Below are 27,538 nucleotides of genomic sequence, written 5' to 3'. Positions count from 1 at the left end.
TAATTTCTTCATCAATTTAGGCCAATATGTATAATACATATTTTTGTTAAATAAACAAAAATAACCACAATGAGCGTATATTGATTGGTTTGCGCAAAAGTTATAGTGCCTACAAAATGGGGGATAGATTTTTTTTTTTTTTTTTTAAACTAATAGCAGTGAGTAGCGATTTTTTTATTTATTTGGGGGGGGGGGGGGGGGGGTGTATTTGGGCTGCAGCATTCCGGTGGACAGATCGGACACCTAACTGACATTTTTTTTTTTTTGCCACTTTTTCGGGAACCAGTGACATTATTACAGTAATCAGTGCTAAAAAAATATGCACTGAAATTGTACTAATGACACTGGCAGGGAAGGGGTTAACATCAGGGACAATCAAGGGGTTAACACTGTTCCCTGTGTGTGTTTACTAGCTGTATGGGGAATGGGCTGCCTGGGATAACACTGAGATCTGTCTTCCTGCATAGCAGAAAGACAAGATCTCAGTGTAATCCCATTAGAACAGAGTTCTGCCTTGTTTACTTCGGCATATCCCCATTCTGTCTCTGCGGGGAATGATCACGGGTGGCTGGCAGACGGTCTGCCGGACCCGCTGATTTGACCCCCCACTGGCTAATTGGCGTGTGCACGCCCACAAAAGCTAGTGCGCGAATCGACATACAGCTACGGTGATTCACGCAGCCAAGCCAGATTGCCTGCAGTTTAACTGCAGGGGCTGGTCGGCAAGCAGTTAATGAATTTAAATACAAAAAAAAAAATCACACTAGATAACTCGACGCAACATCTTTTATATGTTAGCAAAAGTTAACAGTCACACTTTTAATGCTTTTAAAAAAATGTACTGGTTACCTGCTTAGATACAGAGGAAGTCTAGCGCTAGAATTATTGCTCCCACACTAACAATCATAGCAATATCTCACATGTTTTGTGTGAACAATTCTTACATATGCTTGCGTGACTTGCATATGCGTTTGTTTTTGCACATGAGCATGGAGGGATACCTCTAATCTACAGGATTGAGCTGTCATTTTGACAGCTCAGTCCTACAAAGTGCAGGACATGGCTGGGCAATGCAGAGGCAGGAGAGGCTCCTGCCCAGCTGTGTTTCTAGCAGCCCCAGCAAGGCAGTTGCCCCTACTGACTAAACACGGTAGAGAGCAGCGTGGTTGTAGTTCTGTTGTCTGGAACATAGAGCAGAAGTGTTGGGTTTTTGTGCACTTCTTCCCTGGATGTACTATATGCATTGTTCTCTTAGAATTGCTAGAGAAACCATCCTGTGTGTTTTTTTTTTTTTTTTTTTTTTTTTTTTTTTTAACTTCCATCCTCTCTGTCTACATTTATAACTTAGGAGACCTATTTTAACACTGGGTTCAGATATATTTCTTTCTTGTCTTTCAGTTGATGCAACAGGTAAATTAATTGTCGCTGGAGGTGCTGCTGTTGGTCTTGGAGCATTGTGTTACTATGGGCTTGGGATGTCCAATGAAGTTGGTGCAATTGAAAGAGCAGCGTAAGTTGTTGAAAGTTAAATAACCTATGGGTTAATCTATTACTTCCAGGCTTCTATATTTTAGCAAAGCTGACATTTCACAATAATATGTTTTATTAAGCTGATCGAGAAGTGATTGAATGCAAATAGTTGGGTGTATTATTCACATGCGGTCTGGTTACTTTTTCCCTTTTGGCTGCTAAAGATATGTACCACATGTCATTGCAGTAGGAATATACCTGTTAAAAATGTTATCTTCCGGCTCAGTTCTTTTAATGTAGAAGTTGTCTGATCACTTTTACATACCAGAGGGTATGTAACAATAAAAATAATTGTTTGTCTGAATGGACTGTAATAAAAATATTGGTTTGATAAACAGTTGTGCAGTGCAAATTTATAATTTTTATGCAGGAAATGCTAATACCAATTTAACACGTACAAAATATTTTTTAACCACTAAAGCCTTGAAGATTTGGCTGCTGAATGACCGGGCCATTTTTTGTGATTTTGAAAATTGATGTCCCCCCCCCCCCCCACAAATAGAGCTTTCATTTGGTGGTATTTGATCGCCTTTGTTTTTTTGTTTTTTTTGTTTGTTTTTTTTTGCGCTATAAGCAAAGAGGAGGACAATTTTTTAAAAAAACGCAATATTTTGTACTTATGTATTCTTATATGTATTTTGGTAATAAATATCGCAATAAGCATATGTTGGTTTGCGCAAACGACACGTTGGCGGACACATTGGACACTTGACACATTTTTGGGACTATTGGCATACAGCGATCAGAGCTATAAAAATGCACTGATTACTGTAAAAATGTCACTGGCAGGGAAGGGGTTAACACTAGGGGGCAATCAAGGGGTTAACCATGTTCCCTATGTGTGTTTCTAACTGTATGGGGAGGGGACTGACCTAGAGGAAGTGACGGATTGTGGCGCCTAGCTAATAGGAACTCACGATCTGTCACGCCAAACGGAACAGGGATTTGTGAGTTTACGCACGCCTCTCGTGCCTGTGATTGCTTGTGGGCAGCGGTCGTCGTGTCGGCTGAGCATCGTCCACCCCCAACCCCCGCCCACCCCGCGCGCCTGCTATCCTGATCCCGCGAACCAACATAACTATGATGGCTCGTGGAATCGTGCCGACTTGCCACAGTAAAATGACAGCGGCTGGTCGTCGAGCGGTTAAACAGTTGATTTAGTGCTGACGGGTATAATGTCTAGCTGGACCCAATATACATTTTTTGCGCTCTTTAGAGGGGGGACATCTGCAGGGATCTTTCTCCCATTTCACTTATAGTTCTGGTGACCAAACACAAATGAAGAGCGCGCAAAGCCACCCTTGTGTAACTTGACTTTAATATGATAAAGTTAAAAATACTACAATGGTCAAACTCACATTGTGTGAAGATAGATGCAGCATAAGGATCCCACTGTGGCTGCACCTCTATAGCCACCTCAAGAGCCCGACGGAAAGGGGGAGCCCTGGATGTTCAACCTAACTGCCCGGATCCTGGCAGCACATCCAAGGCTAGCCTCCACCACGCTCGACGTGCAGATCCTTATGTCCTCTTCGAGGACACAAACCCACACATGCAGGATACGGGGGAAGAAAGTGAGGATGTGACACAGTTGCCATGACAACGTGTTTCGGAGGCATGGCCTCCTTCCTCTGGTCATGCCCACTAACTCGCTAGTCACTCGTTAGTAACTCATCAGTTTATAGGGGAAGAGACGTGGTCATGGTGAAGCCTTCCCTGTCTCAGACATTGAGAGGACGCAGGGGTAGGGAAAGGAAATAATGCTTATAGGCATTGGTTACAGCAGTGAGACTATAGCAACTTGATAGATAAAACATCATAGATTCTTTAACAGTTAGTAATAAAAACAATGTAACTGCTTAAGGACTGCCTCCTGCACATTAACGTCAGCAGAATGGCACGGCTGTGCAAAAGCACGTACCTGAACGTTACTCTTTAAGTGCCCAGCCGTGGGTCGGAAGCGTGCCGCCGGCGGTGCGCTCCCAACCCAGTCCTGAGCTCTGTGACTGTGGCCGCAAGACCAGCGGACCCTATCGCAGCTGGTGTCCCACGATCGGGTCACAGAGCTTAAGAACGAGGAGAGGTCTGTGTAAACAAACCTCTCCCTGTGCTTCTTACTGAGCCTGTCACCGATCATCCGTTCCCTGTTATAGGGAAAGACAATCAGTGACGTCAGATGACAAGCCACGCCCCCCTACAGTTAAAAACAAACAAAAAAAAAAACCACACACTTAACCCCTTCCTGCCCCCCTAGTGGTGAACTCCTTCACTGCCAGTGTAATTTACACAGGAATCAGTGCATTTAAGTAGCACTGATTGCTGTATAAATGACTGGTCCCAAAAATGCGTCAGAAATGTCCGATGTGTCTGCCATGTCGCAGTCACAATAAAAAATCGCTGATCGCCGCTAGTACTCGTAAAAAAAAAAAAAAAAATAATAAAAATGCTATAAAACTATCCTCTTTGTAAACGCTATAACTTTTGCGCAAACCAATCGCTAATTGCGACTTTTTTTTTTTTTTTTACCAAAAATATGTAGAAGAATACGTATCGGCCTAAACTGAGGAAAAAATAACTTTTTATTTTTATTTTTTGGGGATACTTATTATAGCAAAAAGTTAAAAATATTGCATTTTTATTTCAAAATTGTCGCTCTATTTTTTTATAGCGCAAAAAATAAAAACCGCAGAGGTGATCAAATACCGCCAAAAGAAAGCTCCTATTTGTGGGGAATAAAGATGCCAATTTTGTTTGGGAGCCACATCGCACGACCATGCAATTGTCAGTTAAAGCGACGCAGTGCTGAATCGCAAAATGGGGCCTGGGCCTTTGCCTGCAAATTGGTCCGGGGCTTAAGTGGTTAAGCAATTTTCTAAAGATGTATCTGCTCCCAGCGGACACTAATATGCTAATGTTAATAATATGCTTAATTATGCTAATTAGGGATCGACCATACTACTTCCATTAAGAAAGGAAATGTATTATTTTGGTGCAATATTATATATACAATATGCACATTCACGTTCCTCTCCCATAAATTACACATATAGTTAGAGGTTTGCTTTATAAATATTTAGGGCTGAAACAACTAATCGATTATGAAATTGATAACTATTTTCATAATCTATTAATCGGCCAGCAACAAAATGGGGTTAAAGTTAATGAGTCTGATATTTACCAGATTGACCATTTAATAGTATATCTCTCCTCTAATAGTATATGCTGTATATATCCTCTAATAGTGTACATACACTATATCTCTCCTCTAATGGTGTGTGTATATGCAGTATATATCTCCTCTAATAGTATATGCAGTATATATCCCCTCTAATAGTATATACAGTATATCTCTCCTCTTGTATTAGATACAGTATATAGCCTCTAATAGTATATACAGTATATCTCTCCTATAATGGTATATACAGTATATCTCTCCTCTAATAGTATATACAGTATATAGCCTCTAATACTAGAGTATATCTTCAATAGTTTATACAGTATATCTCCTCTAACAGTATATATCCCCTCTAATATACAGTATATCTCTTCTATCTGTTGTTCTCAGAGTGGATTAGATATTTTGCTCCCTAACCATATAGTTGGTTATTTATAGTTACCATTGCATATAGAGATATTTTAACCACTTGCCGACCGCCGCACGACGATATACGTCGACAGAATGGCATGGGCAGGCATATGGGCGTATATATACACGTCCCTGCCTTCCCGCAGGTGGGGGGCCCGATCGGGGCCCCCCCCCGGCGGTCGGTATTCGTTCGGGAGCGATCCGGGATGAGGGGGCGGCCATTCATTCATGGCCACCCCCTCGCGATCGCTCCCGACGAATGGAAATGCTCCGTGACATCACTTCCTCTCCTGTAATGTAAACACAGGCAGAGGAAGTGATGTAATCTCTCCTCCGTGTCTGTATTTTTCGTTCCGGCACCGAGGAGAGAAGATCGGTGAGTTGCACCAACACGACACTACACAGTAGAACATGCCAGGCACACTCACACCCCCCAATTACCCCTGCCCCCCCAGTCACAGTGACACCAATTGCATATTTTTTTTTGCATTGGTGTCATTTGTGACTGTAATAACTGTTAGGGCAGTTAGGGTTAGCCCCCTTTAATTCTAAGGTACCCCCCTAACCCCCCCAATAAAGGTTTAACCCCGTGATCACCCCCCGTCGCCAGTGTCACTAAGGCTGGGTTCACATTGCAGCGGTTTATGAGAACGGATGTGATTCGCACCGCACTGCAGTGCAAATCACATCCGATCTCTGTGCGATTCGAGTTCAGCCATACAGATAGTATGGCTGAATTTGCGTCGCACCCGCCGCAAATTCGCACGGGACCCTTTTTTTGGTCCGCAGCAGAATCGGATCGCATGGGTGTTCACACCATGCGATCCGAGTTTGCAGATTGCACTGCGATATGCGAACTGATCTGGGGGTGTCATTAACATTTCACTGACACTCCCAGCAGTTCGCATAGGGCAGTGTGAACTGCCGCTGGGAGGCATGCGATGCGGGAACCCGCCGCGGATTCGTGGCGGTCCTGCATCGCTCCAGTGTGAACCCAGCCTAATAAGCGATCATTTTTCTGATCGCTGTATTAGTGTCACAGGTGACGCTAGTTAGGCAGGTAGGTATTTAGGTTCGCCGCAGCTTTTTATAGCGCCAGGGACCACCATATACTACCGCATAAAGCCCCCTGATTGCCCCCTAGTTAACCCTTTCACCATTGATCACCATATAACTGTTACAGGTGACGCTGGTTGGTTAGTTATTTTTTTATAGTTTCAGGGCACCCGCCATTTATTACCTAATAAAGGTTTAACCCCCTGATCACCTGGCGGGTGATATAAGTTTGAGGGTCAGATAAGGTCTGTGTCGCTCCAGGCAGCGTCAGGTTAGTGCCAGTACCGCTAACACTCACGCACAAAGCATACACCTCCCTTAGTAATATAGTATCTGATCAGATCTATATTAGCGTCGCCAGCAGTTTAGGTTTCCCAAAATGCATTGTTAGCGGGATCAGCCCAGATACCTGCTAGCACCTGCGTTTAGCCCCTCCGCCAAGCCCAGACCAGCCCACCCAAGTGCAGTATCGATCGATCATTGTCACTTACAAAACACAACACGCATAACTGCAGCGTTCGCAGAGTCAGGCCTGATCCCTGCGATCGCTAACAGTTTTTCTTGTAGCAATTTGATACAGTCGCTGACAGCCTAGGTGCTTTTTTACCTGTGAGTCTCACTAGTGTACCCCTAAATTTAGGGGTGTCTACTTTCCAAAATGGGGTGATTTGGGGGGGGGGTTGTGCCATCTTGGCATTTTATGGCCTTCAAAACTGTAATAGGTAGTGAGGAGTGAAGTCAAAAATTTACGCCCTTAGAAAGCCTGAAGGCGGTGCTTGGTTTTCGGGGCCCCGTACGCGGCTAGGCTCCCAAAAAGTCCCACATATGTGGTATCCCCGTACTCGGGAGAAGCAGCAGAACTTATTTTGGGGTGTCATTTCACATAGTGGTGTGAAAAAGTGTTTGCCCCCCTTCCTAATTTCCTGTTCCTTTGCATGTTTGTCACACTTAAGTGTTTCGGAAAACATCAAACCAATTTAAACAATAGTCAAGGACAACACAAGTAAACACAAAATGCAATTTGTAAATGAAGGTGTTTATTAAAGGTGAAAAAAAATCCAAACCATCATGGCCCTGTGTGAAAAAGTGATTGCCCCCCTTGTTAAAACATACTATAACTGTGGTTGTCCACACCTGAGTTCAATTTCTCTAGCCACACCCAGGCCTGATTATTGCCACACCTGTTCACAATCAAGGCATCACTTAAATAGGAGCTGCTTGACACAGTAAGGTCCACCAGAAGATCCTTAAAAGCTACACATCATGCCGAGACCCAAAGAAATTCAGGAACAATTGAGAAAGAAAGTAATTGAGATCTATCAGTCTGGAAAGGGTTATAAAGCCATTTCCAAAGCTTTGGGAATCCAGCGAACCACAGTGAGAGCCATTATCCACAAATGGCGAAGACATGGAACAGTGGTGAACCTTCCCAGGAGTGGCCGGCCGCCCCAAATTACCCCAAGAGCGCAGCGACGACTCATCCAAGAGGTCACAAAAGACCCTACAACAACGTCCAAGGAACTGCAGGCCTCACTTGCCTCAGTTAAGGTCAGCGTTCATGCCTCCACCATCAGGAAAAGACTGTGCAAAAATGGCCTGCATGGCAGAGTTCCAAGGAGAAAACCACTGCTGAGCAAAAAGAACATCAAAGCTCGTCTCAATTTCTCCACAACACATCTTGATGATCCCCAAGACTTTTGGGACAACATTCTGTGGACCGATGAGACAAAAGTGCAACTCTTTGGAAGGTGTGTGTCCAAGTATATCTGGCGTAGAAGGAACACTGCATTTCATAAAAAGAACATTATACCAACAGTAAAATATGGTGGTGGTAGTGTGATGGTCTGGGACTGTTTTGCTGCTTCAGGACCTGGAAGACTTGCTGTGATAAAAGGAACTATGAATTCTGCTGTCTATCAAGAGATCCTGAAGGAGAATGTCCGACCATCTGTTCGTGTACTCAAGCTGAAACGAACTTGGGTTCTGCAGCAGGACAATGATACTAAACACACCAGCAAGTCCACCACCGAATGGCTGAAGAAAAACAAAATGAAGACTTTGGAGTGGCCTAGCCAAAGTCCTGACCTGAATCCTATTGAGATGTTGTGGTATGACCTTAAAAAGGCCGTTCATGCTCGAAAACCCTCTAATGTAGCTGAATTAGGACAATTCTGCAAAGATGAGTGGGCCAAAATTCCTCCAGGACGCTGTAAAAGCCTCATTGCACGTTATCGCAAACGCTTGGTTGCAGTTGTTGCTGCTAAGGGTGGCCCAACCAGTTATTAGGTTTAGGGGGCAATCACTTTTTCACACAGGGCCATGATGGTTTGGATTTTTTTTCACCTTTAATAATAAACACCTTCATTTTCAAATTGCATTTTGTGTTTACTTGTGTTATCCTTGACTATTGTTTAAATTGGTTTGATGTTCCGAAACACTTAAGTGTGAAAAACATGCAAAGGAACAGGAAATGAGGAAGGGGGCAAACACTTTTTCACACCACTGTATGCCCATAGCATGTGTGAGCAATATATCATTTAGTGACAACTTTGTGAAAAAAAAAATAAAAAAAAATTAACGTTTGTAATTTTCCCGCAACTTGTGCCAAATATAAAATATTCCATGGACTCAACATGCCTCTCAGCAAATAGCTTGGGGTGTCTACTTTCTAAAATGGGGTCATTTGTGGGGGTTTTGTGCCATCTTGGCATTTTATGGCCTTCAAAACTGTAATAGGTAGTGAGAAGTGAAATCAAAAATTTACGCCCTTAGAAAGCCTGAAGGCGGTGCTTGGTTTTCGGAGCCCCGTACGCGGCTAGGCTCCCAAAAAGTCCCACATATGTGGTATCCCCGTAATCAGGAGAAGCAGCAGAATTTATTTTGGTGTGTCATTTCACATATGCCCATAGCATGTGTGAGCAATATATCATTTAGTGACAACTTTGTGTAAAAAAAAAAAAAAAAAAAAAAATTTTTTGTCATTATTCAATCGCTTGAGGCAAAAAAATAAAATATTCAATGGGCTCAACATGCCTCTTATCAATTTCCTTAGGGGGTCTACTTTCCAAAATGGGGTCATTTGGGGGGGTTTTGTACTGCCCTGCCATTTTAGCACCTCAAGAAATGAGATGGGCAGTCGTAAACTAAAAGCTGCGTAAATTCCAGAAAACGTACCTTAGTTTGTAGATGTGACAACTTTTGCGCAAACCAATAAATATACAGTTATTGACTTTTTTTTTTTTTTTACCAAAGACATGTGGCTGAATACATTTTGGCCTAAATGTATGACTAAAATTGAGTTTATTGGATTTTTCTAATAACAAAAAGTAGAAAATATAATTTTTTTTCAAAATTTGCGGTCTTTTTTACGTTTATATCGCAAAAAATAAAAATCGCAGAGGCAATCAAATACCATCAAAAGAAAGCTCTATTTGTGGGAAGAAAAGGACGCAAATTTTGTTTGGGTACAACATTGCATGACCGCGCAATTACCAGTTAAAGCAGCGCAGTGCCAAATTGTAAAAAGACCTCTGGTCATTGACCAGCAAAATGGTCCGGTCTGAAAGTGGTTAAGAATAAATTGCCTTTTTTTTAAACTTTACATATTAACTAAATTATACACCACACTTTTTTCTACGGTTATTAACCGATTAATCGAAACAGTAATCGACCAACTAATCGATTATGAAAATAATAGTTAGTTGCAGCCCTACATATGTTTATCATATGGAGATACGTAAATAAATAAACTTTTAAATATAAAAGGAGGGAGGGGGAAATAAATCCTTATTAGGAACTACCTCTTGTATAACCACCTGACATCCGCGCTATGGCTGAATGAAGACCACAGCACGGATGTGAATTCCTGGGAGGCCATCATAATGGCCTCCCCTATGCATGCTGTGATCAGAGCCAGGGACCAGTCCCAGCCCCATAACATGTGATCAGCTGTCAGCCAATGACAGCTGTTCACTTGATCAAAGCAAAGGCTCGGTGATCACTTTTTTTTTTTTTTTTTTTCTCTCTTCACGCTGACGGCAGAAGAGGAAAAAAAAAGCAGATCACCGGCTCACCTTAAAGCGGAGGTCCACCCTAAAATGGACCTCCGCTCATCGGAATCCCCCCCCCCTCCGGCGCCACAATCGGCACCTTTCAGGGGGGAGGGGGGTGCAGTTACCTGGATAATCCAGGTAACTGCACCCACTTCCGGGCTAGCTCTCTGCGGAACGAGCGTAGGTTACGCCCCCGTTCCGCAAGCGCCCGCCCCCTTCAGCAAGTGCCCCGCTGCCTGCTGGGAAACACACAGCTCCCAGAGGCAGCGGGGACCGTCCGGATTGCGCCGCGCGGCTCGCGCATGCGCAGTAGGGAACCGGGAAATGAAGCCGAAAGGCTCCATTTCCTGATTCCCATACCCAAGATGGCGGCGGGACCCGGCAGCCGAGCGAGCGATCGGCTTCGGGTGCCGACATCGCGGGCGCGCTGGACAGGTAAGTGTCACTATTTAAAAGTCAGCAGCTGCAGTATTTGTAGCTGCTGGCTTTAAAAAAAAAAAAAAAAAACGCGGAGTCCCGGTGGACTCCCGCTTTAAAGGGACATGGGTTGCTAAACGGAAGAGGCAATTATGGGGGGCAAGTGGATAATGAACTACTTCTCTCTCTCGCTCCTCTCTCCTCTCTCAAAATGGATTTCAAAAAGAGTTTGGAAGAACATATATACAAAGGATTAGTATATACATACAGTATTCGTGTGTGTATATAATGCACACAAACACACGTATATTTCCCAAGAACGTAAGAGGAACCCCAGAAGAGCAGTTTTCATATAAGGGTGTTGATTTCCAATTCCTCATTTAACCCATTTGGTGACATGAGAAAATCCAGGTTTCCCATAAGCATAATCTGGAAAACCTTTCACCTTCTCTAATGGTCAGGTATAGCTTCAAACAAAAGTGGTAATGTCCCAACAACAATACTAACTTATTTGGGATCCTCACCGTTTCCCACTCTACAAAATAGTTTTTCTTATCTTGCATCACGGGACACAGAGCCATAGTAGTTACTATGTGTGTTATAGGCCACCTTCAGGTGATGGACACTGGCACACCCTATTGCAGGTCCAGGATTGTGGGTTTCCTCAAGGAAACCTTCAGGAGCTTGAGATAACGGAACCCATTGTGAAGGGTGAAGATTGCGTCTGTTGGTTTACCACAGAAAACCTTGCGGCGGTATAATATAAAAATAAACGCCACTCGGTGGCTTCCAGCTACCCCCTCGCAATTCCTTCCTCATTCCTGGGATCCTTATAGGATCCGGAGCACAGGAAAAAATGATTTTTTTTTTAAAGTTAGAGGTGAAGGGCTGTAGGCGGGGTGGGGGGGGTCCTTAGCGCTGCTACGATCTTGGGGTCGATCTGGATAAGTATGTTCAAAGGATTTCTAATGGAAAAAGTTCCCTTTTTACCGGTTAAGAAGTTTAAGCATTTTACTTTTAAACATACTACTTCTCCACAGCCTCCAGGTAGTCATGAAGGCCTCCACCATCAGATTCAAGAGGTAAACCTCAGGGTGAGCCCCAAGGCCAAAAGACCTGGGGGAGGAAACCCACAAAACAAAATTCTAAAGCCTTATCAAGGGACAACCCCAGTCACTCGAGTGGGGGGAAGGCTACTACAGTTTTCAAGGGTCTGGCAGGAACAATGTTAAGACAGATGGGTGGCTTATTCAATTTCATTAGGTTACAAACTAGAGTTCCGAGAGTTCCTGTCTCCTTGTTTTCTCAGCTCAGACGTTCCCAAAGATCCAACGAAAAAGAAGTCTCTTTCTAGCTCTGGATCATCTCTTATCTCGAGTGATATCGGAGGTCCTCTTGGAAGAGCGAGGTTTGAGCTTTTATTCAAACCTGTTCACGGTTCTAAAACCAAACGGATGTCAGACCCATTTTAGATGTCAAACATCTAAAACAGTTTTTAAATATCTGTTCCTTTTCGCATTGGAGTCAATCCGATCAGTAGTCTCCATCCTACAAGGGGGAGAACTAATGGCATCAATCGACATCAAGGATGCTTATCTCCATGTGCTGATTTTCCCCACTCATCAGAAATTTCTACACTTCGAGGTAGAAAATCTTCATTTTCGGTTTGGCTACTGCACCTCGAGTGTTTACAAAGGTCCTGGCTCCTCCTTTAGCCAGGTTAAGGGCCAAAGGTATAACAATGCTAGCCTACTTAGACAATTTACTCTTGATGGATCAATCGGTAGCTACCTTAAACCAAACTTTGGTCACCGCAGTCAGCTACCTGGAAGACCTAGGTTGGTTTCTCAACCTAGAGATATCCTCCTTAAAACCATCAAGGAGATTTGCAGTACTTGGACCTGATCATAGATGCAGCTCAGAAGAGGGTGTTTCTGCCCCAGGAAAGGATTAGTTCCATAAAGAAACTGATTCAGTTGGTCAAAACAAAGAAGAATCCTTCTATTCGACTTTGCATGAAGTTGTTGGGGGAAGATGCTGGCTTCTTTCGAGGCCATTCCTTATGCGCAGTTTCATTCAAGACTGCTACAAAACAGTACTGTCTATTTGGAACAAGAAGGTCCAAGCTCTGGACTTCCCAATGCATTTATCCCCCAATGTGCGTCAGGGCCTCAATTGATGGTTGATATCCAAGAATCTTCAAAAAAGGAAATCCTTTCTACCGGCCACCTGGAAGGTGGTAACAGATGCCATCCTTCTGGGCTGGGGAGCAGTCCTGGAAGAGGCATCTGTCCAGGGGAAACGGTCCAAATCGGAGAGGACCTTGCCCATCAATATTATAGAGATTCGCGCAGTATGCCTGGAGGCCTGGACGCTCAGACTACGGAATTATCCTGTCAGGATTCAATCTGATAATGGCACAGCAGTGGCCTATATCAATCACTAAGGGGATACAATTAGTCCTGCAGACCAGAGAGAGGTGTATCATATATTCTTTGTTGGGCAGAAAGAAACATTCCTTGCCTATCGGCAATTTTCATTCCAAGGGATAGAGAATTGGCAGGCGGACTACTTGAGTCGCCAACAATTGTTCCCGGGAGAATGGTCCCTTTATCCCGACATCTTTCTGTCAATATGTCAAAAATGGGGAGTTCCGGACGTGGATCTTTTTGCATCCAGGTTCAACAACAAGATCAACAACTTTGTGTCAAGGACAAGGGATCTGATGGCATGCGGAACAGATGCCTTGGTCTTTCCGTGGGATCAGTTCTCACTGATCTATGCGTTCCTTTCTGTTTGGCTTCTTCTGCGGCTTCGCAGGATAACGCAAGAAGGGAAAGAGGTGATTCTTGTGGCCCAGGAGATCTTGGTTTGCCGAGATCACAAAAAATGGCGGGAGGGGGCCCTTGGACCCTACCACTGTGGCCAGACCTTCTCTCGCAAGGTCCGGTATTCCATCCTACCTTACAAACGCTAAATTTAATGGTTTGGCTATTGAGATCCACATTCTAAGGACTAGGACTGTGGGCTGTCAACTTCAGTAGTTTCTACTGTGGTTAATGCTAGGAAGCCGGCCTCCAGAATCATATACTGTAGAGTCTTGAAGGCATAGGTCTCCTGGTGTGAATCCAGGGATTGGCACCCCAGAAAATATGTCATATGTAGGATCCTTGAATTCCTACAGATGACATTAGAGATCAAGCTGGCCTTGAGTACTATCAAGGACCAGGTGTCGGCCTTATCTGTATTTTTTCAATGTCCGCTTGCTTCACACTCTATGGTTCATAACTCTATTCAGGGGGTAACTGGGATTAATCCCCCAGTTAGATCACCCCTGAACCCTTGGGACTTAAATTTAGTCCTATCAGCTTTACAAAAACAGCCTTTTGAGACAATTTGAGCTATTCCATTGCTCCTCTTGACGAGGAAAACTGTTTTCTTGGTTGCCATATCTTCTACAAGAAGAGTATCAGAGTTGGCTGCTTTTTCTTGTAAAGAGCCATATATTATTCATAGGGATAAGGTTGTATTGTGACCTCATCCTAATTTCCTACTGAAGGTCGTATCAGGTTTTCATTTAAACCAGGATGTTATTCTCCCTTCATTTTTTCCAGAACCTCATTCTGTGGAAGAAAAGTCACTACATTCTCTTGATGTGGTGAGGGTGGTCAAGGTCTATTTAAAAGCAACCACTCGGATTCGTTAAACAGATGTTTTGTTTGTGCTCCAGAAGGTCCTAAGAGGACAGGCAGCATCGAAGTCTGTTTCTAAATGGATTTGTCAAGTGATTGTTCAAGCTTATGGTTTAAAGCAGAATATTACTCCTTTTCATATTCAAGTGCACTCCACCAGGTGCTTCTTGGGCAGTGCATCACCAAGCCTCTATGGCTCAGATCTGCACGGCTGCAACTTGGTCTTCAGTCCATACATTAACCAGATTCTATCAAGTAGATGTAAAAGGTCATGAGGATATCTCCTTTGGGCGCAGTGTGCTGCAGGCTGCAGTATAAGTCCTCTTGTCTCTTGGTGCCTTATTTTTGTTGTCTCCCTCCCTTCAGTTGCCATTGCTATGGAACATCCCACATAGTAACTACTATGGCTCTGTCCCATGACGTATGATAAGAAAATAGGAGTTTTATAACCGCTTACCTGTAAAATCCTTTTCTTTGAAGTACATCACGGGACACGAGGTTCCTCCCTTCTTTGGTATACACGTGTATTGCTTGTCTACAAAACTGAGGTACTCCCTGTAGTGGGAGGGGTTATATAGGGAGTGCACTTTTTGTCTTGGCTCGTGCCAGTGTCCATCACCTGAAGGTAGCCTATAACCCACATAGTAACTACTATGGCTCTGTGTCCCGTGATGTACATTAAAGAAAAATATTTTACAGATAAGCTGTTATAAAAATACTATTATTATGGCCTGTCCCACTGTTGGAGAGATTTTGCTCACTATGTCAGTAACCCCACAGGAAGTGAGGGAGGATCTCTGCAGTGGCTTAAAGTGGATCTTCACCCTCAAATACAAGTTACCTCCTCTCCACCCCACTTCATCATACACTTGCATGTTTTTGTTCTTGTTTACCTTGTTTTTGTTAAAATTATTGTAATTTTAAAAGGAACACTCTTTAATCTGAGTATAGCATCAAGTCAATTTAAACTCCTGAGATATTGATGTGGTCATTTAAAGTAGGATACCCCCTAAAAAAAAAAAAAAAAAAATGAAAAGTCAGCAGCTACAAATACTGCGGCTGCTGACTTTTAATAATCAGACACTTACCTGTCCCAGGGTCCAGCGATGCAAAGGGGCGAAGCCCCCCCCCTCGTTCTCTGCTCGCGGCGCCATCATGCGTACTGTGATGCGCGAGCGGCGCAGGGCGCCGTGATACGACGTACAGTAAACGAGACACGCGACAGGTCCCAGGTGAATGTGCGGCGCAAGGGGAAGTGATGTCACCAGCCCGGGCAAGGAAGAAGGCAGACTACGGGCGACCCCCTAGCAACAGGTATTGAGGTGAGTAAAAAAAAAAAAATTTTGGACAGTTTTATTTTTTATTTATTTAAAGAATTTTAAGCAACCTTTTATTTTTTGGTGGCAACACCACTTTAAGTAGCAGAGGGGTTGTTAATCAGTTTCAGGTGCTTTGGTGTTAATGGAATTAACAGGGGCACTAGATGGACAACAATGAGACGATATTCAAAACGGGGATGGTTTTACAGGTGGGGGCCACTAAAATGTTTTCCTTACTCCCTCTTTTCTGACTGTTTTTCACTAGTTTTGCATTTGGATAGGGTCAGTATCACTATTGGTAGCATGAGGCGATACCTGGACCCTATAGAGTTTACACAAGCAGTCCAACTCCAGCATGGCACATAAATATGTGCCTTTGCCAGAGTTTGCTGTGTTTCCCAGCACAGTCTCGAGAGCATGGAGGAAATTCCAGGAGACAGGCAGGCACTCTAGGAGAGCTGGACAGGGCCATAGAAGGTCCTTAACTCACCAGCAGGACCAGTATCTGCACACTTCTTCAAGGAGGAACAGGATGAGCACTGCTAGAGTCCTGTGAATGTCTCTGATCAAACAATCAGAAACTGAGGGTGGCATGAGGGCCCGCCATCCTCTAGTGGTCCCTATGCGCACTGCCTGGCACCGTGGGACTTGATTGGGATTTGTCATTGAACACCAGAATTGGCAGGTCAGCCACTGGCACCATGTGCTTTTCACAGATGAGAGCAGGTTCACCTGAGCAAATGTGACAGATGTGAAAGGGTCTAGAAAGTTGTGGGGAATGTTATGCTGCCTGTAACATTGTTCAACATTACCAGATTGGTGGTGGGTCAGAAGTGGTCTGGGAATGCACAGATCTCTGCAGGCTAGACATTTGCACCCTGACTGCCATTAGGTATCTAGATGAAATCCTTGGATACATTGTCCGAACGTACGCTGGTCTAGTGGGTCCTGGGTTCCTCCTGGTGCATGACAATGCCCGGCATCATGTGGCAAAAGTATGCAGCCAGTTTCTGTAGGATGAAGGAAATGATACCATTGAATGGCCCCCTCGCTCACCTGACCTAAATCCAATAGAACACATCTGAGACAGTTTCAGTCCATCCAACACCGTTCAGTCTGTTCAGGAGCTCAGAAATGCACTGGTTCAGATCTGGGAGGAAATACCCCAGGGCACCATCCGTCTTCTCATTAGGAGCATGCCCTGACTTTGTCAGGCATGCATTCAAGCAGGTGGGGGCCAAACAAACTACGGAGTACCATTTTGAGTTGCTGCAATTAAATTTCAGCAAAATGGACTAGCCTGCAGCATATCTTTTTCACTTTTCTTTTCGGGGTATCTCTGAAGTCAGTCCTCTGTAGGTTGATCATTTTCATTTCCATCAAGCAATGTGGCATCCTTTCATTCCTAACACATTACCCAGTCCATATCAGTATAGCTATCCAGCATGATATTTCCCTGTTGAGATCCGATGTTTTTTTTTTTTTAAATGTTTAATTTTTTTGAGCAGTGTGTGTTTATACTGAAAGTTAAGAAAGTGCTCACTGTATACATCAAACAAAAAATCATATTCATATAGTCCATCAAAATTGCAGTAAATTGCTTCATTGAAGACATGGAACAACCATAGTGTCCACTGATAAACTTGATCCAATCAGTGTTTTAAATCGCACAGACAAGTCCAGAAAGGAGTTGAAGCAATCTCCTTTGGCTAGTAATCCTCTGTCAAATGCTTCCCTATGTTGATCAGCTCTCCTTATAACATGGACCCCTTGGTTGACTATGCAAGTCAAAACCGCATAAATCTTTCAATCCTTCCCCCCTATATGACTCCTGTGACCTCTGTACAGCGTCCAAATCAAACGTCATCCCAGGCCTCATGAAAGAAGGGGAAAAGATAAGCAAACTGCTGCACCGCAGCCTTAATTAAGAAGCCCTGAAAACATAAACACACAACTACATTCTTGTATGTAAGTAACAACCTGATTGACAAAGCATAAGCTCATTTGTTTCTGTACTTCTGTTTTTTTTTTTTTTTCAGAATTTGGCCTCAGTATGTAAAGGATAGAATCCGGTCTACTTATATGTACTTTTCTGGCAGCATCGGTCTCACAGCTTTGTCTGCTGTTGCTGTTAGTAGGACGCCAGCTTTGATGAATCTCATGATGAGAGGGTCCTGGCTGGTAAGTGCATAGAAAAAGATATGAAAATGACTTTGCATTTAATTTTACAGGAGACCATTACTTAAATGTGTAGCCATTTTAACCAGAATTTATCTTGCAAATACAATTGTCCAAAAATCATTCTGGTGTTTAACGTACTTTGTTCACTTGGTCACTGTCCACCAGGCACAAACATTTCAGGAAATGTCTTGGACTGCTTTATTACTTTGTTCTTGGGTAACCGAATTTGTGTGTTCTTGCCTTCCAGGCCATTGGGGCAACATTTGCAGCGATGATTGGAGCTGGTATGCTTGTTAGATCAATATCTTATGACCAAAGTCCTGGGGCCAAGCATCTAGCCTGGATGTTACATGCAGGTATGTTGTAATATGATGAAATTAAAGCTTTGTATGCAGCTTGTTTGTGTGTGTGTATACAGAAAAAAAAAATGTAATTAAGTTTGTCAAAGAAAAGGTTTGAGGTCTTGGAAGAGCTTTCAGATTAGGAGCATTTTTATACCTCTTGCCGCAACACTCTTTTAAATATTACAATATTGTTTATCTGCAGGTGTAATGGGAGCTGTGGTCGCACCATTAACATTACTTGGTGGCCCTCTACTTATAAGAGCTGCGTGGTATACAGCTGGTATTGTAGGTGGATTGTCAACAGTAGCCATGTGTGCACCAAGTGAAAAATTCCTAAACATGGGTGGACCGCTTGGCATCGGTTTGGGTTTTGTTTTGGCATCGTCTATTGGTACGTACTGTGTGTGTATGTGTGTGTATATATCTATATCTGCATTTTGATGCGTTCTTATTTTACAATAGGAATATGTTCAGTAATAGTAATATAAAGAGTAATGATATGTTATAGGTTCATCAGCTAGTTGCCTTCTGCATGCAATAGCTATAATCCTTTGTTTTTGTTAAGAAATATCTGGCACAGATATATGAACGCTATGGTCCTCAAGTTTAATGTAAAACGTAACTCTTTTGTTTGCTATGTTTTGAAGCAGAAAACACTTATACTCGTACCAAAAGCTTTCAACTTCCTTTTGTAATAAACCACATCTTGATTTTGTCTTCTCCTTTTTTTTTATTCTAGGAAGTGCATTCCTTCCACCAACATCTATTTTTGGTGCTGGACTGTATTCTGTTGCTGTTTATGGAGGCCTTGTTCTGTTTGGCATGTTTCTATTGTATGACACGCAGAAAGTTATCAAACGAGCTGAAGCTACACCCATGTATGGAATGGCGAAATATGACCCTATCAATTCGTAAGTATCCAGAAAACATTGTGTTTTCCACTTAGAATTTAGTATTGACATTGAAGGACTGTAATGTAAAAATGTGCTAGGTGGTAAACTGGGTCTGCTAACTTATGATTTGTGCTAACGTGAAATACTGATCTACAATGATTGCATGTTTAGTGAAATATCATCTTTTTCATAAATCGTAGGACACGGTGTCAGGCTAATATTACCTGCTGGGTTATGCTTTATCACCAGGTGAATGGACACTTGTAGACCAAAGGTCTTCAGACAGAAAGTTATCCCCTATATAACCCCCCCCCCCCCCCCCCCCCCATACAGGAAGGACTTGAGGTTATCGGCAGTGTCTGCAAGGTGGATGGCACGGTTTGTTTGAGCTCTCTAAGCTCCAGGTCTCTAGTCCCACAAATTGTTTAAAAAATGAATCGAGAGATTGACCGATTGGATCCATTTGACACAGGCTTTTATGCTTGGATAAATGGTACCCGAGCCTTGCAAAGATGACTCGAGATTCTGCAAGGTTTTGCCTGTAAAGTGATTTCTGGGCACTGGACCTTGCGGAGTGGAAATCCTGGACACTACAGTCTTAAGGCATTTCCTGCAGGGTGCTGTACAGGTCCAAGGGAGTGGACCCATGAAAAGGGTACCCGGTCCTAGTGACAGGAACCCGCAGTTAAAGGGTGAAGATTGGGCCTTCAGTTTCTAAGTGTCCCTCTGCCTGGATGGGTAAGTGAAATCCCTTTATTTTATTATTGTGGCGTGTTCCAGTGTTTGAAACAATTAGTCAAGGTAGCTAAAGGCTGGACACCTGTGTGCGGTGACCATATGGGGGAGTTTTGGGCTAGCTGTAGGTGTTTGCTAAATTTAACTTCTTTTGCTTGTGTATGGCTGTTTCTTACCGGTTTACCTATTTTGCCTCTGTTCGCCATGGAGCACATGCGTTCGCAAGAGCAACGCTGGGCTCAGCAGTATGTTTGGCCATGGTGCACGCGGCTTCGCCCACACATGTGCTGTAGACTTTATCTGGGTGCACGGAAATTTTCACCGTACGCAAATGGTCAAACCCATTCACCAGGGCCGTGCACATGCATAGAACATTCTGGCACACACCCAGCTTATTTAAGCTGCGCAGGCCATGCATGTGGTGCTTCCAGAATGCAGCTGTGGGATACAGAGCAGGCTCTGAACAAACTTGCAGTGGTTCTTTTTTCCTTACATGGGTCACTTGAGTCACCAGGTGTTGCTTGGCAGGCTAAAGGTGCTTAGCAGGATTGTTGCGTAGGGGCTTGGTGAGCCCTATTAAAGGGTTTCCCTTTTGAGGTGTTTTAATTACACCCAAGTACTCTTTGCAGGCATTGAATGTCTTCCAAATAAAGGAGTGGGACTAACACCACAGGGAAGGGCACACCTACGTCATCAGTAGTTCCTGGTGAACCTAGTCGTATCCCTAGTGTTGTATCCCCTGGGCAATCTGAGCTGCTGCGCCTATCTGGTATTCTGCCTACAGTCAATGCTGCTGCTTCACCCTTTATCATGAAGGATGAAATGTCCTCAGCCCTAGCTGGGTTAGAACACAAGATTGCCGGTATGATTGCCTACAGGGTGGCAGGAAGCATGCCAGATCCCCCTCCCTCCCCCCCCCCCCCCCAGAGTCTCCTTGATTGGAGCAGAACTGGTCAGCCGAGCTTCCTTTTAAAAAGTTATTGGCTGGTTTCACAGGGAATGTTTGTTCGGTTATCACTCGGATAAATATATCCAAAAGATTTCTGGAGTGAAGAGTTGTCTACTTCCTGTGAAGAAAAGCACCAAACGTTCCTTGTTTAAGAAAACCCAGGGACTGCTTCCTCAAATGTCTCAACGTCGGGGAGGTTCCGCTGCCAACAGGGTTCTAGGGCCAGGGGCAATGCAAGGGTCCAAAATTCTTCTAAACCCAGCACTAAGTCCTCCTTTTGAGGGGATGCCCCCACTCCATTGGGTGGGGAAAGGCTTCTGCACTTTGCGGACATTTGGAAAACAGCAATTCAGGACGAGTGGGTTACCTCAATTATATCTTCCAGTTAAAAGCTGCAGTTATGAGGGGTGCCCCATCAGAGGTTTCAAAGATCCAGCGTACCTTCAGATCCTCCAAAAAAACATATTGCTTCAGGCACTACACCTAGTGCATCAAGGAGTGATTGTAAAGGTTCCGGTACCCGAAAAGGGCACAGGGGCACTCGTTTACAGTTCAGAAACCAAACGGGGACACAAGGCCCCTTTTGGGCCCAAGATCCCTGAACAAGTATCTTTTGATACAGTCCTTTCAGATGGGGTCTGTCCACTCAGTAGTAACCTCACTCCAGAGGGGGGACTTTTTAGCCTCCATCAATATAATGGATGCATACCTATCTTTCAGCCTCATCAGAGGTTCCTACGTTTTGCAGTAGAGGAATGTAATTTTCAGTTTGTGGCTCTACCCTTCGGGCTTGCTACTGCTCCCCGGGTGTTCACAAAGGTCCTGTCACCCAAGGGATCCTGGTGCTTGGTTATTTGGACAAGTTCCTGCTCAGAGATCACTCAGTACAGGCTCTCGTACAGAGCATAATTATAATATATTTGAAAAGCTTAAGGCTGGATCATAAATACCGAAAAGTCAGCCTTGAGACCAGCTGAAAGTCTAAAATATTTAGGTCTGATTCTAAACATGGTCCAAGCAAGAGTATCCGTAAGGATCTGTCCCATGAAGGATCAGGTGCGTCAGATGAGGGGCACCAGACAACCCTCCATTCGGCTCTGTATGACAGCCTTCTAGGGAGGATGGTATCCTCCTTCGAAGCAGTGCCCTATACCCAATTCCATTCCAGGCCTTTCCAACAAGACATCCTGTCGTCTTGAAAGAGATGATGAAAAGCACTATGTGCTTATCTCCTCAGGCATGCTTAAGCTTAAACTGGTGGTTGCAGAATCAGAACATGCGAAAGGAAAAATCCTTTCTCCCGGTAACTTGGAGAGTACGGACTACAGATGCCAGTCTTTAAGGCTGGGGAGTGACCCTAGATGGGCTAACAGCTCAAGGGAAATGGTCAGGAACAGAACAGACCCTGCCCATCAACGTTCTAGAATTATGGGCTGTACGTCTGGCCTTGCGGTTCTGGACGGTGGAGCTTCAGGACTGCCCCATCAGGGTTCAATCCGACAATGCCATGGCAGTGGTCTATATAAACCACCAAGGCTGTACCAGTCGTTCAGGGAATGGTCCCTACACCCAGAGTTGTTCCAGGAAATTTTCCAACGTTTGGGATGGCCAGAGATCAACCTAATGGCATCCAGGTTCAGCACTAAGATACAGCAATTTGTGTCTTGAACAAGAGATCCTCTGGCAATTGGATCAGATGCTCTGATAGTTCCATGGAGCCAGTACTCCCTGGTTTATGCTTTCCCTACGATCCCTTTTCTTCCACATTTTGAAGGATTTGGAGAGGGGATTCCAGTCATTCTGGTGGCACCAGCCTGGCCCAGAAGGCCCTGGTTCCTGGGGATTGTGAGTCTGACAATAGACGGGCCATGGACGCTTCCACGACGCCCCGAACTACTGTCTCAAGGTCCTATATTCCATCCCAATTTACAGTCTCTAAATTTTACGGCATGGCTATTGAAGCCAGGGTGTTAAAGGACCGTGGCATCTCTGGACCAGTGGTAGCTTTACTAGTGAATGCTAGAAAAACTACCACTAGGAAGATTTATCATGAGGTTTGGAGGACTTATATTGCTTGGTGTGAAGCCAGAAAATGTCATCCTCCTAAATGTGTGATTGGCAGAATTCTCTTTTACCGTCAGCTGTGGAAATCAAATTGCATTTGAGTACAATGAGGTCAAGTTTGGTCCCTATCAGTATTCTTCCAAAGACCTTTAGCCTGCCATTCACTGATCCAAACCTTTATGCAAGTGGCAACTTGCTTTCCTCCATTAGGTCACCTAATGTGTCTTCGGGACTTTGAACTTGGTGCTGTCTGTGTTACAGAAACAACCATTTGAACCTATTAAGGAGATTCCATTAGGCTTGCTGTCACGCAAGCTAGCCATCCTGATTGCTATCACCTTAGCTAGAAAGGTGTCGGAGTTAGTGGCCCTTTCATGCAGGGAACCGTACATGATCCTTCACCACATCAGTCTTGTTATGACCTGTTCCATCCTTTTTGCCAAAAGTGGTGTTGTCCTTTCATTTAGGTCAGGACATTATTTTGCCTTTCTTCTCTCAGCCTCGTTCGGAAGAGAGACGTCTGCCTTTTTGGCCGTTGTTTTTTTTTTTGTTTTACCAAAAGGACCCAAGAAGGGGCAGGCAGCTTCCATTGCCAATTGGGTCCGTCAATTGATCATTCAGGCCTATGGTCTGAAACATAAAGCTCCTCCCTTTAGGGTGAGGGCTCATTCTATCAGGGGTGTAGGAACCTCCCTGGGTTTTTCGCCGTCTGTGGCACAGATTTGTAAGGCTGCTACCTGGTCTTCAGTGCATACGTTCACAAAATGGATGTTCGAGCAGCCGCGGATTTGGCTTTCAGCCGCAGTGTACTGCGGGTTGCCGTATTAGTTCTGATGGCTATTGTTTTGGCAGGTTGTCTTTTTCCCCTCAAGGCTATTGCTCTAGGACATCCCAGCAGTTAATGAATATTTAGCCTGACTCTGTGTCCCATCATGTATGAAAAAGAAAATGGGATTTTTACATCATACTTACCTGTAAAATCCTTTTACATAGTAAGGTTGAATAAAGACACAAGTCCATCCAGTTCAATCGGAGTGTCTACAATTATCCCTATCCCTGTACATTGCACACTCACATCGGTCCCTACCCTCAAGCCAAGGTCCCCATTCATATACTAGGGCCAATTTTAGACAGAAGCCAATTAACCTACCTGCATGTCTTTGGAGTGTGGAAGGTAACCGGAGGAAACCCAGGCAAGCACAGGGAGAACATGGAAACTCCAGGCAGGTAGTATCGTGGTTGGGATTTGAAACGGCGACCCTTCTTACTGCTAGGTGAGAGCGCTAACCACTACACCACTGTGCATCCCTTTTCTTTGAGTACATCATGGAACACGGAGATCCCTCCCCTCTTATTTGAGTATTCAGTGCTTGCTACAAAACTGCAACAACATTTTTGAAACCATTTGTGGGACTAGAGACCTGGAGCTCAGAGAGCTCAAACAAACCATGCCATCCACCTTGCAGACACCGCTAAAAACCCAAAGTGCTTCCTGTATGGGAGGGTTTATATAGGGGATCACTTCCTGTCTGAAGACCTTTGGTCGACCAGTGTGCATTCACCTGATGATGAAGTATAACCCAGCAGGTAATGAATATTAGCCTGACTCTGTGTCCCATGATGTACTCGTAACCTTACCTGTAACAGGATTACACTATAGTACCAAAATTATTGGGACACCTGCCTTTACATGACCTTTTAGTCCATAAGGTTCAATATTGAGTTGGCCCGCCTTTTTGCAGCTATAACAGCTTCAACTCTTCTGGGAAGGCTGTCCATGAGGTTTAGGAGTGTGTCTATGGGACATTTGTGAGGTCAGGCACTGATGTTGGAGAGAAGGCCTGGTTCTCAGTCTCTCCGCTCTAATTCAAATTCTAAATCAAAGGTGTTCTATTGGGTTGAGGTTAGGACTCAGCAGTCCAGTCAGGTTCCTCCACCCCAAACTCACTCATCCATGTCTTTATGGACCTTGCTTTGTGATCTGGCCCAAATCATTTGGTGGAGGGGGTTTATGGTGTGTAGGCTACCATAGAAGAGAGCAAAGTCAAAAGTCACACTTTGTTCGATAAGGAGGCAGACTTGCTGGCTGGTCACAAGGGTCTCCTGGTTGGATGGGAGAGCCAAGCAAGCCACAGATGGTGGCGGGAGAGGGGGGGACATCCCCTTCTGCTTGTAACAGCAGTCCAGAGTAGAGCTTGACTAATATATTGGCCAGACAATATTTGGCCTTTTTAAAGAAATTGACATTGGCCGATTTTATTGTGCAAATTCAGCCGATTTAATTGCACCGTGCCCCGTCGACGCACAAGTGTTCCTCCTTCCTTCCCCACACTCCATTGGCATAGCACTGCTTGATGCTTACCAGAGCCGCTGAGTGTGTGAAACTGACCTATGTAACTGAATGCAGAGAGAGACCAGCTGTCAAAATTCAGCTTTGATGTCGGGTGGGCGGGACCCAGTGCCTATCAAACACAAGCCGATGGGATCTGGGTGGGCTGCTACGTGCATGTGGCCCTGCCCCCTTTCTTAAGCAGCGCTATCATTTACTGATGTTTGATAGCTGCTGGGTCCTGTCCATCCCCGACATCACCACTGAATTTTGACTGCTGGTCTCTCTCTGCATTCAATTACATATGTCAGTTTCACACAGTCACATTATCGGCTCAGTGTGAAACCTGCCATCGCCACCTGCCAAAGAAAAAAAGCGGCCTAAAATACCATCTGCAGGAATCGGCATCATATATCGGCTGCCTAATTTCTAAATGTCGGCAGCGGCCAGAGAATAAAACATATCGGCCGACCTCTAGTCCAGAGGTTAGTTGGCCACTAGGATTGCTCTTGCATGAGAGAGCTGACAGTCAGCTCTAAAAAAAAATAAAAAATAAAAAGGCACCAGGGTGATGCCTGCGGCTGTAGGCATTATCCCGGTATAACCAGCCAAGTATGGGTATGTTGCTGGTTTGGAAGTGGTTAAAATTTAGTAGTAATCCTGAAAAAGGATCCTGATGTATTTATATTGTACAAAGCTGCTAGAAAAAAGTACTTGTAGAAGAATAACAATAAATGTTTTTCACATGATCTGAACTCTGCAATTTAGAAACTGACATCCTTTTTATTTGTTATAAAAATGTTTTATAAACGTGTTTTTTGCACTTTATAATCTCATAAACGCAACTCATCCTGTCATTGGTTTTTCATTTGCAGATGCATGGGAATTTACATGGACACCTTGAACATCTTCATCCGTGTAGCCATGATACTGTCTGGAGGTGGGAACAGGAGGAAATGAATCACCACAGCAGTTATAATCACATATTGATTGCCTGTAGCACTTTGCGCAACTCGTGGACCATAAACACGTTAATAATAAACATCATCAACAAGTTTATGTTTATATTGTTCTGTATAACCATAGTTTTGTTGATTGAAGCTTTCTGAGATGCCTTTACTTTGAAAAAAAACACAATTTGTGTTTAGGCAAGCACTAAGAGCTATTCATCTCCTCTGCTCTAAGAAGCACCCTAGAATAGAAGGTGCAGTGTAAAATGATTTTACGTCCTGAAATGAAATTGCACGGGTAAACAGTGTATCTTCAGAAAAACGCCTTTTACTGTGTGTGGGATGTTGAGCTTCAGATGATTTGTTTGCAATTTTCTGTTAGCAATAAAAATAAATTTATAGCCATGCAATACATTTAAAGCATATTTGCAGAGGCAGTAGCTGAGCATTCATGCCAATCTTACAATAAATTGTATCCCTTTCAATCTTATAAAACTGCTTTGAAAGTAAAAAAGAATGCAGATAGAGATCTCACTGCTGTGGTGGAGCCGTCTTTTTCATACAGATGCAATGTGTAAAATTTAGGATACCAAGAGATTCATTCCTTGGTGTTTACTAAAGCTGTTAAACATCTGCTTTGGTGCAGACTCTTTAAATCCTTCACTGGGAGTCTGTAGAAAAAAACTAAAGACTATACTTTATGAAAGAAAAGTAGGCATACTACCATGAACCAGCTTACCAAATCGTGTGTTGAAAGTTTTCTGTTTATATTGTTATTTAAGTGTATTATACTTGGAAAAACTAATAAAGGTTTGCTTCTTCAGAAATGGTATATTTTTAAGTAGCATTGATACTGTAAATGTTAAAAAATATGGAACTTGTTTTTAATTACGAGAAACTCCTCCTCACTATGCACACTGTGGCCCACTAATTGATATAATTTGGGTTGCGTAGTGTACATCATGGAACCCCATGAAGCAGAAAAACTCTGTAATTGGTGCAGATATTATAAATTTGCACCGTTTTTAATGTCTTGGCATAAAGCTGATCTATAGCCGACCAAGTTAAAGTATATTTCTCATTGGGTATGATGTAAAGAGTGATCAGCACAACTTATTAACAGCTGTGTATATCTTAAAATTAATGTGTGATTATTGCTCTGTGAATATTACTGTGCAAAAAAATAATTATGTGTAGCTTCAATAAACAATGATATACTAGTAATCCTGTATGGGTAAATATGCCCTGATGAAGTCAGGTGATGTGACCTAATGCACAGGGAAGTAACTGGACTACGAGAATACCGTAAGTGATGTAAAGGGGCCCCTGTAATGCCGTGTAAATTACAGATCATACCCACTTTAAGTGCACTGTATACACTTTCCAGGTTTATTTATTATATTACTATAAACATACTCATCCTTCGCTTTGATAGCATGAG

The 27,538-nt window shown here is 43.6% G+C and overlaps 1 protein-coding gene across 2 annotated transcripts in view; it reads left to right on the top strand.

Annotated features, from left to right (window-relative positions):
- The window catches only part of GHITM (growth hormone inducible transmembrane protein), a 53,271-nt gene extending 26,347 nt beyond the window's left edge, over positions 1-26,924 (top strand). For both annotated transcript variants that reach the window (XM_077454897.1, XM_077454896.1), the window contains exons 4-9: positions 1,399-1,510; positions 17,692-17,833; positions 18,081-18,189; positions 18,380-18,568; positions 18,917-19,088; positions 26,023-26,924. In XM_077454897.1, coding sequence (XP_077311023.1) covers positions 1,399-1,510; positions 17,692-17,833; positions 18,081-18,189; positions 18,380-18,568; positions 18,917-19,088; positions 26,023-26,107 — 809 coding nt within the window. In that variant the 3' untranslated portion in view covers positions 26,108-26,924. The remainder of the gene's footprint in view (positions 1-1,398; positions 1,511-17,691; positions 17,834-18,080; positions 18,190-18,379; positions 18,569-18,916; positions 19,089-26,022) is intronic.
- The last annotated feature ends 614 nt before the right edge of the window (positions 26,925-27,538 follow it).

The sequence above is a fragment of the Lithobates pipiens genome, unplaced genomic scaffold (genome assembly GCF_037356315.1).
Source record: "Lithobates pipiens isolate NorthernLeopardFrog02 unplaced genomic scaffold, aLitPip1_a1.2 Scaffold_25, whole genome shotgun sequence".
In the NCBI taxonomy this organism is placed as follows: Eukaryota; Metazoa; Chordata; class Amphibia; order Anura; family Ranidae; genus Lithobates; species Lithobates pipiens.
Note: the sequence above shows the minus strand (reverse complement) of the source record. Positions and strands in the feature narration are given on the sequence as shown.